Raw genomic sequence first — 21065 nt, forward strand, 5'->3', positions numbered from 1 at the left:
TAATGATAAAAGTTCTTCAGAGATTGCCACACAGATGATAGAGCTAAGTATAATAATGGTAATATAGAAGAAGCCCATGTCAACATCAACTTAAATAGGGAGAAACTCAAAGCCACTGTACAAAAGCAAAGGCAAGTAGTGGTTTCTCATTCTCTTAAATCTACTCAATACAGCATATGAAGTCTTATCTAGAACAATAAGGCAACTGGTAATTAACAGGATGAATACATTAAGGTTGAAAGATTTTTATTTGCAGATATATAATACACATAAATTAGGTGAAAATTTTTACATGCCAGTTAAGTTAGGTCATCTGTTCTGCTCAGTATAATGCAGACAGGTTTTTCCAAAGAGTCAGTTGAGCTGTGTTTCAGGCCAGTTGAATCCCAGGTTCAAGACATCAGACAAGAATAAAACATCAGCAGGGTAGATATCCCGTAGAGTGTCCAAGACCCTAGTGCTGCCCTTTCCCCACACACCATTTTGACATATTACAGCTCTTGTAAATCCAGGCTGCCTTTGCCCAGATTCACTGTAAATGCTCCAGCAATACTGTAGTCTAAACAGAAGTCATTGGTAAAATGAGTGGTTGTTGCTGTTGGAAGACAGGTGTAGGTCATAGCTGTCAAGCTCCTAAAATATCTTTCAGCATTTGAGTGAGGGCTCCAAGCAAGGACAATGTATAGAAGCCAGGGAGTGAAATGTTTCCTCCACCAAGTAGGGATGTGACTCCACCATTGACTTCCACCCCACGGTATCAGAGACTTCAGAAACATGAAGTATAATGAAATCCATAGCTTTAGTCTTCAGGTTCTCTGCTCTGTGGAGGTCAGCCAGGATGAGAGTGGGTACAGCATTTTTCACAGAGATGTTGCTGAACAGGGCATCCTCACACATGAACTTCAAGCCCTGCAGGGCATACTAATCAGCAGCTGCCAACAAACCAGTGGCCATTGAGTGGTTGTGGAGGTGTGGTACCGTCCCTGTGTAAATGAAATGCATCATTTCCTTAAAGACTTGCAGATGAATGTCATGGATCTCAATGCGGTTTCTTAAGCTATCTAGCATTTCATGTTCAAACATGGCTCTGAAAACTGGAGAGCGAGCTGCTAGAATGGCCTTGTGAGATCTGATTTCCTGGCCAGCTACCACCAGGCTGCAGTCTGTGAAGAGGGAATTTTCCCACAGCTCTCCTAGGTCTTCTGCCAATATTTGCATTGGATCCCTGATTGCAGGTGGCATGTTCTGTCCAGGCCTGCTAAAGTAGGGTCCTATTATGCTCACCTTGCAACACAGGGTAAGCTTGTCTTCAGGGAGAAGCCAATGACTATGGTAAAGGAGGAAATCTCGAAGGATGAAATTTTTGCATCCCCAGTATCGATTTGGCAGAAACCTTAAAACATCTGAGATCTTTGTAATAACATATTTCTCTCCTTGGGCATTTATGATCCAGAACTGTACCTTTGCCCAAACTGGGCTCTTTGGACAACTGAGCAAACCCAGGTAAACAGACAGGTAATCTGTGCTTTCTTCATCAACACCATTTGGGTATATTGTCAAACACCATTGTACTTCTTCACTGGCCTCTAATGAGAACCCTGGGCTTGTAATATTTTCCCGAATTCCATCCATGCAAAATGAAAAGTTTCTAATGGCCCACTCATAGCAGAAATTCTGAACACTGATGTGTATGTAGCCACAGCTCTTGACTTCCAGGTCCCTTGACATGTCTTCTGGAGGTAGTTTGGAGGTTAAAGTTGATCTGAAAGAAGTAATAGAAGTTACTATTCACTCTGTAGGATACAATTATAGATACCCTTTAGATTTTATTTTCTCTGTCTGCTAAATTGTCCCTTTATATTCTTGGAAACTTGTATTTCTATTCAGTTTCTGTAGGTTTCCATATTTGTTCTACTGAAGATAAAACAGACTCACTACGACTGATAAATCTCTCTCTCTCTCTCTCTCTCTCTCTCTCTCTCTGTCTGTCTCTGTCTCTGTCTCTGTCTGTCTCTCTGTGTTTGTGTCTCTCTCAGTCTCCAATATTCTCACTCATCCCAGCCATGGGTCTGTCTCTGTGTGTGTTTATTGAATCTTATGTCAATTGTAACTACTTTTGACTATTCTATCTAACGTTGGAAGAGTTGGAAGTGTACAAACAATCTCATTTCAATTGTGTAGTATTAATTGGGGTCCTGTAGCAAACATAAAGAATGAATTTCTCTATATACATAGAAAGTGGATGTATGAGAAAAATCTGTAGGCAGAGGTTGAGCTAATATAAAGATGGCTAAAGTCAATATGCAATTATTCCACAAGGTTTGAAGTCTCAGGTCTTCTTCAGTATCGAACAGAATCCTGAAGAATTACATTCAGATGCCAGTGAAGAAATGAGTTTGCTAGTAAGATGAGAGCAAGCAAGCAAAGACTCACAATTGACTTCTCCTATATACTTACATAGGCCTGCAATAGAAGTGGGGCCCAGTTAAGTGAATATCTTCTAGTCTTAAGATCTGGATTAATGGTGTGTGTTTTACTGCCTCAAGACTCAGATTAAAAGTGTGTTTTTCTACCCAAACAGTCTGTAGTTGAACTGAATCTATCTACTTCAACATAAGTCACAAAATGTTAAAAGGCATCCCCTCCAGTATTTTAGGTTACTTAAGTCGACAGATAGTCTAAACAGGAAGAAATTCAGTACTCCTTCACCACCAAAGTGATGTTTCATGACTGTGGTGCATTGGGCTGTCAGGAGGGGTGGGGGTGCCTGATCTAGAAAAGAAATTAAAGACCCTTCTATGAGTTTTGTCAGATAGGCTCCTAACTGTTATTTGTGGGGGGGGGACTCTGCAAGAATAAACTGGAGTGGGGCAACATTTGTGTTGTAAATAAACAAATAAATGATGAAGAAAAATAAGCAAGTACAGAGAGAAAAGTAAGAGAGGATGCAGTTTTTCCAGGAGAGTTTTTCAGAGATAGGTTGAAAAGAGAGAAATGGAGACATGGGGGGAAAACAGAATGATTCAGAGAACAAGGAAGGAGCCAGAAGAGTACAATAGTTGGTTAAGTTAGTTTGAGGCAAGGCAGAGCAGTTCAGGAAAAACTGAAAGAACACAGATTGAGTCAGTTACAATGGAGAGGGGTTTTAAACCACCCAGCCAGACCTCAGAAAGAAGTAGGTAGGAGTGAATCATGCACCTAAAAGTGCCAGAGGCTAAAATGATTCTAGGCCTGAATAGATTTTAAAAGGCTAGAAGCTTCCAGGACTAGGCCTAGGTTAACAAGTGGAGGCAGAAAGCCTCAGAGATGACAATAAATACAGATGAATAATAGTTATTTTTACAATAAGAACACTACAAAGTCTGCAGTAGCTCTATACCAGGTAGACAGCTGAGCTGCTCCATGCACAGTTCAGACCTGCTCCTGCATTTAGGAACAGAGGGTGAATGACTTCAGGGAAGCAAGGACCACTTGTCCCTCAGACAAAACCTGCCCACTTATCTCACTAAATAATTTCTACCTAGACAGATATAATTTCTCTTTTTATGTCTTTTTTCTGCTTTTTTTATGTCTTTTTTATGTCCATTTCTGCCATTGCAAAATCTAACAAACATTTGACTTTCCTTCAGACAGAGCTGTAGCTTCAGCACCATCTTGGTTGGGGTCAGTTTTCTGAATGACTGCCATCTTTGTTATGGGCAGATGAGGTTTGCCTATGCTATTGCTTCAGCATCATCTTCGCTTAAGGCAGGTGACATGACTGGTTGTAGCTTCATTGCCATCTTAGTTAATGACAGTCCCACAACCATCCGCCATATTTGTTATAGACAGTTACAAACACACAGCCTCCTCACCTTAGAACAATCTTCGAGTCTCTAATTGCTATCCTGACTTGGTAAGTCATTATTTAATATTAATTTAAAGATTTACAACAGTAAAAAGTTAAAGATCACTGCCTTAATGATTACATAACTCAGATATGTTTAATATTCATTAGCTCTCAATCTTTTCAGAAATCTGATAAATGTGACCTCACATATTTAAAGTTATTAGGACAGAGAATCCCAAAGCATAACAGGTACAATTACCCCCAACCCTACCTACCAAGGTCTCTGAGAAGAAATAGGCACAGTGATAAGACTGCCTAGATTGTGGTATGATAACCACTGAGAAACAGTACTCCATTGCCTTGCTGCTACCAGGGCTCAGCCTACACTGCTGTCAAACTGAGGATACCCAGAGAGTTAAATGTCTCATATTGCCTAGGACAGGGTGAGTCACTTTTCCAAAGTTCCTATTCCACAGGAAAAAGCTTCTCCTCTTCTGGGCCTAATGACCACACTGATCTGCCCGAGCTGTGATGGAGACCACGTGGGCCTGGGAAAAATGTCTAGGTAGTAGAGTATTGACCAACAACTCTCATTTTAGTTAATGACATCTGGGTTAAAATTTATTTTCCCCAAATTTCTGACTACATCGGTAGCTAAGATAACTACAGCTAGAAAACAGATATCTAGTTCCTCACCCCACGGTAATCCACCACCTTGTTAGCTCAGTAGTCAACTCATTAACTGGTTAAGACTACCAGATCTCTTGGCAAAAACAGACAGGTTTGCCTTAGTCACAGGCTTAGGATGAACGGTACACATGTTCAGATGTAACCTTTCACGGATATAACCTTCTCTTACTTTCTTTTCTAAACTCAGATTCCAGTGACTAATGCTTCATATTTCCTGTGCTTGTCATGCCACTGTCCTAACATGAACAATAGAGTTCTTATAAATTAGCCTAATCCTAATAAAACATTCCATGATACAATCTAAATTGTATATCTCAAGTTCAAATTTGTTTCCTTTGACTGTCTTTAAACTACAGGTATAAAGAGTGTCTTGTGCTAAATCTATACTATCAGCTGACATATTTACAAATATTAGTATCCTTTTTTGGTTACCATTTAACTACAGACTTAAGATGTTTCCCAGGCTAAATTATGTGATCAATTATCTTCACAAAGTTCTCAAATTTTCCAGTTTTTTAATTGTCTTTTCAATATATACTTCAAAATGATTCTCATTATAATGAATTTATATATATTCAGTTTCCTAAACAGAAGTGAAAGCCCTTCTTGCTCCTTCTGTTCCAGGAAAGGTTTTTGTAATCCCTATGCTCATTTTATAGACTGTTCACTCTGGCAACAAATGTATCTATCACTTATGTAAACTTATAAGCTCCAAGAAACACAATCAGACCCACCTCCCATGGGTCAGTCAGACGCCAGTTGCATAAGTAAACTATCAATCAATAGCCTAAGTTCCCTCTTGGGACCTATTCCAGAGGGTGGGATTCCTCTCCTGTTTCCTGGGATTGGAATGCCCCTCATCCAAACAGCCAAGCCCTAAGGGTTTCAAATGTACACCCAAGAATAATTCTTTCCTCCCAAACACGCTGAACTTTGTTCTCTACTATATATCATATACTAATACTACTATTACTATTAAACCCACCTCCACCCCTACCCACACACACATAATGTTTCAACATCCTGTCAGTTCCAGGAATTTACTCAAATCAACATCCATGACAGTTCCAGAGAAGCAACCCACATACTCCAATCTACTCTCACAGACACAGACGCTTCTACTGGACCTACTGCTTCTACCTACAGATGGTTCCACAGACCCTTAATAGCAAGGAAACAGCCAACTCTCCTAAGACTGGATCAACAACAACATCCATATTTTCTTTCGTTTCCCAGAGACACATCACCCCAAAATCAGCAAGAAGTAGTTAAAGATCATGATGAACCTATTCCTGTTCCACCATAGTCTCTATCAAATTATTCCTCTAATTTTAAATTAATTCATAATGATGGAATTTTAGCATTCCTCCTAGGCTCCACCTAACAATTACCTGGCAACAACCAGATAGGCATGACTCACTGTAAAAAAGGCTGTTTGCCCCCTCCTTACTCTCTTACTCTCTCTTCCTCTTCCTCTCCCTGATTATAACCCCTTTCTCTGTCTCTCTGTCACCTTCCCCACTGCCCCTCTTTCTCCGTGTGTTCCTGGCCACAAACTCTGATTCTTTTTCTCTCTCTTCTTTTCCTCTCTCTCTCTCTGAGTCACACAGTCTCTCTATACTCTATATGTATGTCTGACTTTTTCTGCCTCTACTCCCTGCTCTTCCCTACTTAACTCCCCTTCCTATGCTCAAAATAACCTTGATTCTATACTAAACCTATAGATAGATAGATAGATAGATAGATAGATACATATATATACATATATTTTCTATATTCGTCTATCTACTGATCTATCATCTATCTATACTATCTATACCATAAATAAACTATATTCTAAACTATATAATAAACTATATTCTATACAATGGGTGATACTCCCAGGGGAAGTGATGCCTCAGAATGGCCCTGACAACAGATCGCCCCTCCCACCCACATCATACCTAGTTCTAACAACCATATCCTGACTCTCTTTTCATAAAATAAAAGAGTTATAATATCAAACTATCAATTAGTTTCAAAAATGTTCAACATTCTGATTTCAAACATGTTGTATTAGTCAGGGGCCTATAGAGAATGTACAGAATAAGTTCCTCTGCACGAATAGAAACTGGATATATGAGAAAAACTTAAGGGTGGGGTCCAGCTACCAACAATGTCTAAAGCCAGTACTTACTTAGTCCACAAGGTTTGAAGTCTGTGGTGTTCACGTTCTTCAGTATATGCTGGAATTCTGAAGAAGTGGGCTCTAACGCCTATGAAAAATGGGCTTGCTAGTAAGATGAAAGCAAGCAGGCAAAGATACAAAGCTTCCTTCTTCCATGAGCTTATATAGACCTCCAGCAGAAGGTGTGGCCCAGTCTTCTGGTCTCAAAATCGGGATTAAAGGTGTGTAATTTCCTGACACAGGAATCAGATTAAAGGTGTGTTTTTTTCTATCCAGAGTCTCTAAGTGAACTGGCTCTATGTTCTTCAAATTAAGAGAAAAAATAAAAGTTAAGTATGCAGTCTAGTATGGGACTTGACTTAATTCCAGTGTTACTCCAGATGGGAATAAGAGTAGCCATCATCAGTGTACTTTGGGAATTGTGGTCAATCATCCATAAATGAAGGGATCATGTCATTTTCTGCACAGGTAGTATTTATCCTTGTGGTGGTCTTACACTAATTCCTCCCACAAATATCATCAGAGAAGGGGTCTTAATTTGTCAGAAGTCTAAGTGTTCACAAAATGGAGGGCAGGTGGAAGAACTCCTACATGGTGGGAAGAAAGCACAGCCCCAAACCTCTGAAGGTGGCTTTCTTCTATCTTGTATATTAATCCAATCAGACCCACAGACCCTGTGGTGACTCTCCCAAATTTGATTGGGGGTCTTGTAATTCCCCCTCAGGAAATCCTCCTTAAAAATCCTTTCCCAGATTCACCTAAGCATGTGGTTTAGGAATATCCTAAGTGCTTTTTGATTCAATCACTTTAACTGGCAGGATTCAGCTCATCAGTACCTCATAGTCTGCATACTCTTCAGGTGAGTTCTGACCTCTTCAGACTTGGAACTGCAGTGCTTGCTCTGTTGGTCCTGAAAGGGAGAGAGTATTCTGTTTTCCAAGGTCTGCAGCATATATTGAACAGATATCATAGAGTGGGGTTTGTGATGTTTGTGCTTATGTAAAGTGACAGATAAAATTCTACCTAGGTCTCTCCTCTCTCTAGTTTGTCATGTCCTAGTGAGAATCCACAGCATAGAAGACACAGAAACAATTTCAGTGATTCAATCACTTCAGCAGCTCCTGGCTCTCCTGTATATCCTGCTCCAAGTTTGCTTCTCTCAATAGTAGATTAATCAACCAATTGATTTTTACTTTTTATTTCTGGATTAGACTTATCTCAAACTATGAGCATCAGTGACTGAATCTGGTGTTTTTGGGGCCACAATAAGAGGATCCCCTGAAAACTCTAACATTTGAGATGCTTGTAGACGATCACTGTGCAAACACCCCTTTGCAGGAAAGGTGCTCTAAAATGTCCTTTTCTTAGCTCTCAAGAGTAGGATCATGTAGGGTGGAAGTTCCCTCTTTCAGGAGAACTGAGACCCCCTGGTCATGAATCATGGACTTTGCTCATGAAATCTCTGTCACAGTGTAAGGCAGGGGTAATGTATTTGTAGGGAGGTGGATGGGATTTTACTAGAGACCTGCCAGAGACAAAAGTTTTTGTAGCACACAGGAGGAAGACAGGTAATAAGTGTGGTAATCATCCTCATACCAGAGCAACTAGTCATTATTAAAAAAACCAAAATGACCAGCAGACCAAATTAGCGTCTAGCCCTGAGATCTTGTAGACACTGGATCACCAACCAGGCAGTAAACACTAGCAGAGATGAGGCCTCCAACACATATACAGCAGAGGACTCCAAGGTCTGGGTTCAGTCAGAGAAGGTTCACCTACCCTCAAGAGGCTGGAGGCCCCAGGATATTTAGAGTTCTGGTGGGGTGGGTGGTGTCAGAACATCCTTGTGGAAATTTGGTGGTGTGAGGGGAGTGTGGGGGCAGGGCAGAATATGGGATGTGGGTTGGAGGGTCGATCAGGACGGGAACATAATCTGGAATGTAAAAATAAATAACTAATTCCTTAATATCTCTCAATATCAATGGCCTCAACTCCCCAATAAAAAGACATAGATTAACAAACTGGATACGCAACGAGGACCCTGCATTCTGCTGCCTACAGGAAACACACCTCAGAGACAAAGACAGACACTACCTCAGAGTGAAAGGCTGGAAAACAACTTTCCAAGCAAATGGTCAGAAGAAGCAAGCTGGAGTAGCCATTCTAATATCAAATAAAATCAATTTCCAACTAAAAGTCATCAAAAAAGATAAGGAAGGACACTTCATATTCATCAAAGGAAAAATCCACCAAGATGAACTCTCAATCCTAAATATCTATGCCCCAAATACAAGGGCACCTACATACATAAAAGAAACCTTACTAAAGCTCAAAACACACATTGCACCTCACACAATAATAGTGGAGATTTCAACACCCCACTCTCATCAATGGACAGATCATGGAAACAGAAATTAAACAGTGATGTTGACAGACTAAGAGAAGTCATGAGCCAAATGGACTTAACAGATATTTATAGAACATTCTATCCTAAAGCAAAAGGATATACCTTCTTCTCAGCTCCTCATGGCACTTTCTCCAAAATTGACCATATAATTGGTCAAAAAACGGGCCTCAACAGGTACAGAAAGATAGAAATAATCCCATGCGTGCTATCGGACCACCACGGCCTAAAACTGGTCTTCAATAACAATAAGGGAAGAATGCCCACACATACGTGGAAATTGAACAATGCTCTACTCAATGATAACCTGGTCAAGGAAGAAATAAAGAAAGAAATTAAAAACTTTTTAGAATTTAATGAAAATGAAGATACAACATACCCAAACTTATGGGACACAATGAAAGCTGTGCTAAGAGGAAAACTCATAGCGCTGAGTGCCTGCAGAAAGAAACAGGAAAGAGCATATGTCAGCAGCTTGACAGCACACCTAAAAGCTCTAGAACAAAAAGAAGCAAATACACCCAGGAGGAGTAGAAGGCAGGAAATAATCAAACTCAGAGCTGAAATCAACCAAGTAGAAACAAAAAGGACCATAGAAAGAATCAACAGAACCAAAAGTTGGTTCTTTGAGAAAATCAACAAGATAGATAAACCCTTAGCCAGACTAATGAGAGGACACAGAGAGTGCGTCCAAATTAACAAAATCAGAAATGAAAAGGGAGACATAACTACAGATTCAGAGGAAATTCAAAAAATCATCAGATCTTACTATAAAAACCTATATTCAACAAAATTTGAAAATCTTCAGGAAATGGACAATTTCCTAGACAGATACCAGGTATCGAAGTTAAATCAGGAACAGATAAACCAGTTAAACAACCCCATAACTCCTAAGGAAATAGAAGCAGTCATTAAAGGTCTCCCAACCAAAAAGAGCCCAGGTCCAGACGGGTTTAGTGCAGAATTCTATCAAACCTTCATAGAAGACCTCATACCAATATTATCCAAACTATTCCACAAAATTGAAACAGATGGAGCACTACCGAATTCCTTCTACGAAGCCACAATTACTCTTATACCTAAACCACACAAAGACACAACAAAGAAAGAGAACTTCAGACCAATTTCCCTTATGAATATCGATGCAAAAATACTCAATAAAATTCTGGCGAACCGAATTCAAGAGCACATCAAAACAATCATCCACCATGATCAAGTAGGCTTCATCCCAGGCATGCAGGGATGGTTTAATATACGGAAAACCATCAACGTGATCCATTATATAAACAAACTGAAAGAACAGAACCACATGATCATTTCATTAGATGCTGAGAAAGCATTTGACAAAATTCAACACTCCTTCATGATAAAAGTCCTGGAAAGAATAGGAATTCAAGGCCCATACCTAAACATAGTAAAAGCCATATACAGCAAACCAGTTGCTAACATTAAACTAAATGGAGAGAAACTTGAAGCAATCCCACTAAAATCAGGGACTAGACAAGGCTGCCCACTCTCTCCCTACTTATTCAATATAGTTCTTGAAGTTCTAGCCAGAGCAATCAGACAACAAAAGGAGATCAAGGGGATACAGATCGGAAAAGAAGAGGTCAAAATATCACTATTTGCAGATGACATGATAGTATATTTAAGTGATCCCAAAAGTTCCACCAGAGAACTACTAAAGCTGATAAACAACTTCAGCAAAGTGGCTGGGTATAAAATTAACTCAAATAAATCAGTTGCCTTCCTCTATACAAAAGAGAAACAAGCCGAGAAAGAAATTAGGGAAACGACACCCTTCATAATAGACCCAAATAATATAAAGTACCTCGGTGTGACTTTAACCAAGCAAGTAAAAGATCTGTACAATAAGAACTTCAAGACACTGAGGAAAGAAATTGAAGACCTCAGAAGATGGAAAGATCTCCCATGCTCATGGATTGGCAGGATTAATATAGTAAAAATGGCCATTTTACCAAAAGCAATCTACAGATTCAATGCAATCCCCATCAAAATACCAATCCAATTCTTCAAAGAGTTAGACAGAACAATTTGCAAATTCATCTGGAATAACAAAAAACCCAGGATAGCTAAAGCTATCCTCAACAATAAAAGGACTTCAGGGGGAATCACTATCCCTGAACTCAAGCAGTATTACAGAGCAATAGTGATAAAAACTGCATGGTATTGGTACAGGGACAGACAGATAGACCAATGGAATAGAATTGAAGACGCAGAAATGAACCCACACACCTATGGTCACTTGATTTTTGACAAAGGAGCCAAAACCATCCAATGGAAAAAAGATAGCATTTTCAGCAAATGGTGCTGGTTCAACTGGAGGGCAACATGTAAAAGAATGCAGATCGATCCATGCTTATCACCCTGTACAAAGCTTAAGTCCAAGTGGATCAAGGACCTCCACATCAAACCAGACACACTCAAACTAATAGAAGAAAAACTAGGGAAACATCTGGAACACATGGGCACTGGAAAAAATTTCCTGAACAAAACACCAATGGCTTATGCTCTAAGATCAAGAATCGACAAATGGGATCTCATAAAACTGCAAAGCTTCTGTAAGGCAAAGGACACTGTGGTTAGGACAAAACGGCAACCAACAGATTGGGAAAAGATCTTTACCAATCCTACAACAGATAGAGGCCTTATATCCAAAATATACAAAGAACTCAAGAAGTTAGACCGCAGGGAAACAAATAACCCTATTAAAAAATGGGGTTCAGAGCTAAACAAAGAATTCACAGCTGAGGAATGCCGAATGGCTGAGAAACACCTAAAGAAATGTTCAACATCTTTAGTCATAAGGGAAATGCAAATCAAAACAACCCTGAGATTTCACCTCACACCAGTGCGATTGGCTAAGATCAAAAACTCAGATGACAGCAGATGCTGGCGAGGATGTGGAGAAAGAGGAACACTCCTCCATTGTTGGTGGGATTGCAGACTGGTAAAACCATTCTGGAAATCAGTCTGGAGGTTCCTCAGAAAATTGGACATTGAATTGCCTGAGGATCCAGCTATACCTCTCTTGGGCATATACCCAAAAGATGCCTCAACATATAAAAGAGACACGTGCTCCACTATGTTCATCGCAGCCTTATTTATAATAGCCAGAAGCTGGAAAGAACCCAGATGCCCTTCAACAGAGGAATGGATACAGAAAATGTGGTACATCTACACAATGGAATATTACTCAGCTATCAAAAACAACGAGTTTATGAAATTCGTAGGCAAATGGTTGGAACTGGAAAATATCATCCTGAGTGAGCTAACCCAATCACAGAAAGACATACATGGTATGCACTCATTGATAAGTGGCTATTAGCCCAAATGCTTGAATTACCCTAGATCCCTAGAACAAACGAAACTCAAGACGGATGATCAAAATGTGAATGCTTCACTCCTTCTTTAAATGAGGAAAAAGAATACCCTTGGCAGGGAAGGGAGAGGCAAAGATTAAAACAGAGACTTAAGGAACACCCATTTAGAGCCTGCCCCACATGTGGCCCATACATATACAGCCACCCAATTAGACAAGATGGATGAAGCAAAGAAGTGCAGGCCGACAGGAGCCGGATGTAGATCGCTCCTGAGAGACACAGCCAGAATACAGCAAATACAGAGGCGAATGCCAGCAGCAAACCACTGAACTGAGAATAGGTCCCCTATTGAAGGAATCAGAGAAAGAACTGGAAGAGCTTGAAGGGGCTCGAGACCCCAAAAGTACAACAATGCCAAGCAACCAGAGCTTCCAGGGACTAAGCCACTACCCAAAGACTATACATGGACTGACCCTGGACGCTGACCCCATAGGTAGCAATGAATATCCTAGTAAGAGCACCAGTGGAAGGGGAAGCCCTGGGTCCTGCTAAGACTGAACCCCCAGTGAACTAGTCTATGGGGGGAGGGCGGCAATGGGGGGAGGGTTGGGAGGGGAACACCCATAAGGAAGGGGAGGGGGGAGGGGGATGTTTGCCCGGAAACCGGGAAAGGGAATAACACTCGAAATGTATATAAGAAATACTCAAGTTAATAAAAAAAAAAAAATACAAAAAAAAAAAAAAAAAGAACAGAACAGAAGAATGAAAAGAAGAGCTAGAGTGGAGCTAGTACTGCTCAGTGTTTTGGAACAGACTGAGAGAAGACATGGATTGGTCCACGGAGGCTGAGATGCAGAGTGGACTGTGTCCCTCCCTACGTCATTGTTAGGCATCTCGGTTGCCTACTTGTACTCCCTTTTCCTCTTTTCCGTTTGCTCTTCTCCCATTCTATCCCTTTTTTCATTCTCTTTCGTGTTTGTTGTTTCAGACAGGGTCTTATCATGGTGTAGCTCAGGCTAGCCTGTAACTCATTATGTAGTCCTGGCTGGCTTCAAACTCAAACAGTACTCCTGCCTCGACTTCGGGGTGCTGGGATGATGTCCCAGCCACCTTTCCAGGTCCTTCTCGGTTGCCCATCTTACATTTTTCTAAAATGAACAAAGTCTAAAACTTCTCATAAGCGAGGCATTTGGCAAGCTTTTTATTGTAAAGCACTAGGTAGTAAACATGCCAGGCTTTTGCCAGCCATGTTTTCAGCTGCAATCACTCAGCTTGGTTGCAGAAAATAGCAAAGGGAGTATATTCATTAAGGAGCACAGTTGTGTTCTGGTGAGCTTTATGTACACAAAGATAGGCAGATGCAGGAGTAGGTTTCTGAACGTTCCTTGCTGACCTTTCCCCTAGCTTAGGGAAAGGCATCGGAGATAGTCATTAGGGCAATTGCTGAAGCAAGGTTAGCATGAAGACCTCAGAGAAAGGAATGCACTTCAGAACAAAGAGTCTCATGTCTGTTTGAACCTGTCCCTTTTGATGTGCCTTCTGTGTACTTCTTTGCTTTGCGCACCTAGTAGCCAACAACGTGTTTGAGGCCATCCAGAGTCTTCCATACTGTCAGTTGCCAGACGTGAAAGCACAGGAGAGAAGCCAGACAGTGAAGATAAAAAGCCACCTTACTGAGGGGTGAGGGGAAACTGAAGAGGCTCTTACTGACAACCTGCTTCAGTGAGTCTGCTCTTTCCTGAGAAGCTGTTCTGCTCTCTTACCTGAGAAGAGATGGGGTCAAGCAGGGCTTTGGAAGGCTGTGAATGGAAAAGGAAACACTTCACACATATGATTATACATGGGCAGAGCCAAGAGAATCAGTCCTCTAATGGGGAAGGAGAGTCTGCTCTGTCTGCAGGGAGAAGTCTTGGTGAACAGAGGACTTTCAGACCAAGGCAAACACATCCGAGAGCTAAGGATAGACCAGCTAGACGAAGGCAGTAAGGGAAAGGGGAGGGAACCTTCAAGAAAAATGATGTCTTTGCAGCTGAGCAGTGGCTACAGGAACTCTAGAGTCTGCCCTAGCTTGCTTTTCCACTCTTCCTGTTTTTCTCAGTAACTTCCACTCTTCCTGTTTTTTCTCAGAGGTTTTGAGGCCTCCCCAAACAATAAAGAGTACCTATCACCACATCCCTACCTCTCAGCTTCTATGCTGTTCCTTTTTCTTTTTCTTGGGGTGCTCTGGCTCTCCTCAACCATAATCTTGTCTGGATCCCATTGGGTGGTCAAGTCTCAGGTACTGCTTCCGGGCATTTCTTTAGAATTGCTTTCCAAGTCTTCTCTTCTCTGAAGCTTTTTCTCACCAAAGAAGGCGTCTAGCAATCTCGCCCAGGAGTAAAGGGATGTTGAAGACAGAGCCACTTCCTAGGTATCTCTTTAACTTCTGACACAGAAGCATGTTATCCCTGCAGAACCTGCTAGAAGCAGAGATTGAACAAATATTCTACAAGTTCAGCCCTCTTCTTTACGAGTGCCCTCTGAGCTGTGTTAGAGTCCTGTGTGTATTCTGAGCTTACATCTATGCGAATACTGTACACCATGCATTCCCATTTCTCTACAAGTCCCAGTGTCTTGTATTTCTGAATAAGCCCAGGAATGAATAAATCCAGTCATTCTTTCAGTCCCTCAGCAGTTTTTCCTCATGGTAGGAGATAGTGAGGTCTTTCACTAACACTGATTCAGGAAGCCGGTGCTGTGCTGTTTCCTTCCTCCCTCCCTCTTCTTCTTCATCCTCTTTCTTTAATAATCTTGCTATGTAGTCCAGATTGGTCTCAAGTTTGCCAATTCATCTGTCTCAGCCTCTGAAGTCCTAGGATTGCAGCCATGTACCACCATACCCAGCTTCTGCCTGTTTTCTTGTAACTCTAGCTACCCTGGAACACAGGGATTCCATATGCTGGTTAAAGAAACCTATTGGGTCATCCCACAATGGACCATCCTTAGATATCAGCCACTGTGATTAACTATTACACCAGCTCCCATATGGCCTTGGTTAAAATACACATTGAATAAATGTAATAATGTGTGTGTGTGTGTGTGTGTGTGTGTGTGTGTGTATTAAGCTATGTACTGGTTTTATTGGTGCATATTAAGGCATGAATAAATAAATATATATAAATAAATAAATAAATAAATAAATAAAATTATTTAGAGATATGTAAAAAACAGACAAATGTACATAGAAATCTCAAGAGAGATGGACAGAGCAGGGGAGAGAGAGAGAGAGACATAGAAGAGAGAGAGACAGAGATGAGAGAGAAAGAAACAAAGACACACAGAGAGATAAAGAGAGACACAGTGACACTACACAGACAACCAGTGGTGGCTGGCACATATCCATGCTCCCAGAAAGAGGAGAATCTGGTGATGTCTTTCACAGTCTCTAGAACCTGGTACCTAAACTGAAGATGCCTTAACCATACTTACCTCAGAGGTTACAGTCCAGGCAGTAGTCAAATACTTTCCTGCAAAAGTCACTTTTATTTACACATATTAATTGTCATTTTTGAGGCTTTTTGTCTTGGTCTGTCGACATAGGACTAGTCCTGAAAGGTTCTAGCCTCTGTCAATTCTAACTAGGCTTAGAATGTTCTCTGCTTCTGAGATTTATGGCTGAACAAGCTCACCACTTTCTAATTCCTTCTCATCTCTGGGTGCCTGATTTCATTTGTTCTGGCTCGAAATTTCTCTCTACTTGTAACTGAGTCAATCTGGGTCTTCTCAGCTTCTCATGAATTGTTCACACGGTCTCATACTAACTTTGGAAATCAGTTTTAATATTCTGTCTCCACCTCACTCTCTGGCTTATTCTATCTTTACTTGTGTCTCTCCTTTACTCTCTTCAACCTCTCTCTGTACCACTGTCTCATTAAACCTGGCCTCTCTCCTTTACTCTCTGCACTGACCTCTTAAATAGCTTCCCTTCCTAAATCTTCTTGTCAGAGTTGAAGATATCCGTTTCTGTCTAATCCTTCTCTGATTTTTCAGTTTCTCTTCACACTGGTGCTTCTTTCTACAAACAAATTTTATCTTCAGTGTTAGGAACTAATGATATATTAAGGGTATGTTTGTATTCCAACCAGAGGGATTAAAGGTGTCTCCTAAAGCTGAGCCACTCCATAACTAAAATATTGTACTTATATAAATTGATTTTGAGTTGTTTGTGTGGGCATTTTGGGGTCGAGGATTTCCTGTTACAAATCTGACTGATAAATTGCAAGTCTGAAGATTTGATTTTTTGGGGGGTTACAGATACTTGTTCAAAGTGACAGCCAGCATTCTGGTGGCTAGTCAAAGGTTTTTTGTTTGTTTTTTTCAGGAAGTAACAAAATTTTGAGGTTCACATTATGATCAAGTATGCTGTAACAGTTTTCTTTTTGGGTGGAGGTGTCAGCATCCTCCTAAGTGTTTTAGGAAAAAATTAATCAAAGACAATCTTCCCAATCTGAACTCAGGTTGAGAACGCTCTGAAAATCCTTGAACACTGCCCTCTCTTACTTGCCCTGAGGGGCTGAGACCCTAGTATCTCAAAGTGTAGTTTCTAGAATTCTTGTGTAGCCCCCAGGAATCTTGTCAGGTAGTCTGCTGAGAAGTCTTGAACATGAATTCCTTTTCTATGGTATTTTCACTTGTATTGATTTTTCTTTTATATATTACAACTTAGCTCCAGTTTCACCCCTCCTTTCCTCCATGTCCCTTCCCCACCCCAATATTCCCTCTTCCACATCCACTCCTTTTCTTCCTTCCAAATGAGAGCAGGCCTCACGGGGATGTCACCACAAATGACAGGTTACAATAAGCCTGGCAAATGCCATCATACTGAGGTGGGACAATGCAAACCATTAGGAGGAAAGGGGTCATAAAAGCAGGCAAATGAGTTAAAGAATTGTAGCATATGATTATAAAAAATAGCCCATGCTATATCCTGCTGCCAACAACAGTGGACTTTTCTGCCCCATTGGTTCCCATGGCTAGCAGGGTTCTGAAATGCCCACATCTTCCCAGGCCAACTGCCCCCTTTGGCTAGCCTGGAGAAAGAGGGCTGCTGCTCAAACAAGTCCTCATAACACCAAGAACTCAAATTTACAGAGGCTTGTAATTTATCAGTCAGATTTATATCAGTAAATCCTCAACCCCCAAAATGCCCACACAAAGAACTCAAAACTTAATTGCTATAAATACAAGCTGCATACCCAGGTGGGGCAAATGTTCCCTACATAACTCCATTGCCCTTCCATTGCTACTTGGGGCTCTTTCAGGCCATGTGGTTCTGGTTGAACTTCTTTTTCCATCTTCTCTCAATCTCCTGATTCATCTCTCCCTCTCCCTGTCTGTCTCTCCCCCTCTCTAAAACTTCCAGCTCGGCCCCATCCTCCCACTGCACAATTACAGCCTGTAGCCTTATCTCACTAATTAAGATTTTACCTTCTCTTTGTTTTGTTGCAAAATGATTAGCTTCTTGCTTTTTCTAGGGTGTAGCCAATCACAGAAAAACACACATGGTATGCAGTCATTGATAAGTGGCTATTAGCCCAAATGCTTGAATTACCCTAGATGCACAGAACACATGAAACTCAAGACGGATGATCAAAATGTGAATGCTCCTTTAAAAGGGGAACAAGAATACCCTTGGCAGGGAATAGAGAGGCAAAGATTAAAACAAAGACAGAAGGAACACCCATTCAGAGCCTGCCCCACATGTGGCCCATACATATACACCCACCCAATTAGACAAGATGGATGAAGCAAAGAAGTACTGGCCGACAGGAGCCAGATGTAGATCTCTCCTCAGAGACACAGCCAGAATACAGCAAATACATAGGCAAATGCCAGCAGCAAACCACTGATCTGAGAACGGGACCCCCGTTGAAGGAATCTTAGAAGGGACTGAAAGAGCTTGAAGGGGCTTGAGACCCCATATGAACAACAATGCCAACCAACCAGAGCTTCCAGGACTAAGCCACTACCCAAAGACTATACATGGACTGACCCTGGACTCCAACCTCATAGGTAGCAATGAATATCCTAGTAAGAGCACCAGTGGAAGGGGAAGCCCTTGGCCCTGCCAAGACTGAACCCCCAGTGAACGTGATTGTTGGGGGGAGGGTGATAATGGGGGGAGGATGGGGAGGGGAACACCCATAAAGAAAGGGAGGAGGAGGGGTTAGGGGGATGTTGGCCCAGAAACCAGGAAAGGGAATAACACTCGAAGTGTAAATAAGAAATACTTAGGTTAATTAAAAAAATTTTTTTAAAAATGGGTACAGAGAGGGGGGCTGGAGAGATGGCTCAGTGGTTAAGAGCACCCGACTGCTCTTCCAGAGGTCCTGAGTTCAATTCCCAGCAACCACATGGTGGCTCACAACCATCTGTAAAGAGATCTGATGCCCTCTTCTGGTGTGTCTGAAGACAGCTACAGTGTACTTATATATAATAAATGAATACATCTTTAAAAAAAAAATGGGTACAGAGCTAAACAAAGAATTCTCAACTTTGGAATATCTAATGGCCAGGAAGCTCCTAAAGAAATATTCAACATCCTTAGTCATCAGGATAATGCAAATCAAAACAACCTTGAGTTTACAGCTCACACCAGTCAGAATGGTTAAGATAAAAAACTCAGGTGAAAGTAGATGCTGGCAAGGATGTGAAGAAAGAGGAATACTTCTCCATTATTGGGGGATTACAACCTGGTATAATCACTGTGGATATCTATCTGGCAATTGATGTTAAAACTGGGCATGGAACTACCTGAGGGTCCAGTTATACCACTCCTGGACATATATTCAAAACATGCTTCAACATATAACAAGGACACATGTTCTACCATATTCCTAGCAGCCTTATTTATAATAGCCAGAAGCTGGAAAGCACCTAGATGTTCTTTAACAGAGGAAAGGATACAGGAACTGTGGTACATTTACACAACAGAGTACTATTGCTGATGCCAAGAAGTGCTTGCTATCACAAGCTTGATATTGCTGTCTCCTAAGTCGCTCTTCCAGAGCCTTACAGATACAGATGGAAATGCTTGCAGTTGACCATGGGACCCCAGTGGTAGAGTTAGAGAAAGGAATGAAGGAGCTGAAGGGGTTTGGAACACCATAGGTAGAACAACAATATCATTCAACCAGAACCCTCAAAACTCCTAGGGACTAAACCACTAACCAAAGAGTCCACAGGGAGGGACCCATAGCTCTGTTGTAAGACCCCATAGTGGCCTTACCTCAGGAGCACCACCCACAGAGCACAGATTGACAAAGTGACCTCTGTAATAGCAGGAGGGTATAAGGTTTTTAATCCACATACATGAGGTTGCTCATCCACATAGGGAGAGGCAACCCTGAACCCAAAAAGCACACAATGTTTATTCCTTACAGAGGGTAGACTTCAGCAACACAGTTAACTGGACTATTCTCATTGGTGGTACACAGGACAAAGGTGGTCAGGTATTGGCTGGCCTGCTCAAGGGGCTTTTCTTGGCTCAGCTGGTCACTTTCCTCATGCAGCCCCACACCTGGCTTTGGTGAATCTCTGGGAAAGAGCTAAGTTGGCACGTCCCTTAGAGTGGGGGTGAACTGGGTGGTTGGGCAGCTCAGGATGACATCTTGCAGTTGTTCTCAGAATTTACCACAGGGAGGGTAAATTACCTGCCCTGCATATTTTTCCAAGAACAGTTGTTCTTAATTAGCTTAGTCAGAATCTTTTTTTATTTTCATCTTTATTAACTTGGGTATTTCTTATTTACATTTAGATTGTTATTCCCTTTCCTGGTTTCTGGGCCAACATGCCCCTAAACCCTCCCCCTCCCGTTCTATATGGGTGTTACCCTCCCCATCCTCTCCCCATTACAACCCTCCCCCCAACAACCACGTTCACTGGGGGTTCAGTCTTGGCAGGACCAAGGGCTTCCCTTTCCACTGGTGCTTTTACTAGGCTATTAATTGCTACCTATGAGGTTAGAGCCCAGGGTCAGTCCATCTATAGTCTTTGGTTAGTGGCTTAGTCCCTGGAAGCTCTGGTTGGTTGGCATTGTTGTTCATATGGGGTCACAAGCCCCTTCAAACTCTTTCAGTCCTTTCTCTGATTCCTTCAATGGGGGTCCCGTTCTCAGTTCAGTGGATTAATGATGGCATTTGCCTATGTATCTTCTGTATTCTGGCAGTGTCTCCCAGGAGAGATCTACATCTGGTTCCTGTCGGACTGCACTTCTTTGCTTCATCCATCTTATCTAGTTTGGTGGCTGTATATGTATGGGTCACATGTGGGGCAGTCTCTGAATGGGTGTTCCTTCTGCCTTTGTCCTAACACATTGCTTCCCTAATCCCTCCGGAGGGTATTCTTGTTCCCCTTTTAAAGAAGGAGTGAAGCATTCACATTTTGTTCCTCCTTGAGTTTCATGTGTTCTGTGCATCTAGGGTAATTCGAGCATTTGGGCTAATAGCCACTTATCAATGAGTACATACCATGTGAGTTTTCCTGTGATTGGGTTACCTCACTCAGGATGATGATTTCCAGTTCCATCCATTTGCCTATGAATTCCAAAAGTCATTGTTTTCGATAGCTGAGTAGTATTCCATTGTGTAGATG

The 21065-nt window shown here is 41.5% G+C and overlaps 1 protein-coding gene across 1 annotated transcript; it reads right to left on the reverse strand.

Annotated features, from left to right (window-relative positions):
* Positions 1-231: 231 nt before the first annotated feature.
* Spopfm2l1 (speckle-type BTB/POZ protein family member 2 like 1) lies at positions 232-14655 on the reverse strand. The gene is made up of 4 exons (NM_001100996.3): positions 14614-14655; positions 7523-7596; positions 6696-6989; positions 232-1762 (listed from the first exon to the last, which is right to left on the reverse strand). Exon 4 carries the CDS (start codon positions 1726-1728, stop codon positions 922-924), a length of 807 nt encoding a protein of 268 aa, NP_001094466.2. The 5' UTR covers positions 1729-1762; positions 6696-6989; positions 7523-7596; positions 14614-14655; the 3' UTR covers positions 232-921.
* Positions 14656-21065: the final 6410 nt, after the last annotated feature.

Source organism: Rattus norvegicus, chromosome 2 (genome assembly GCF_036323735.1).
Source record: "Rattus norvegicus strain BN/NHsdMcwi chromosome 2, GRCr8, whole genome shotgun sequence".
Taxonomy (NCBI): Eukaryota; Metazoa; Chordata; class Mammalia; order Rodentia; family Muridae; genus Rattus; species Rattus norvegicus.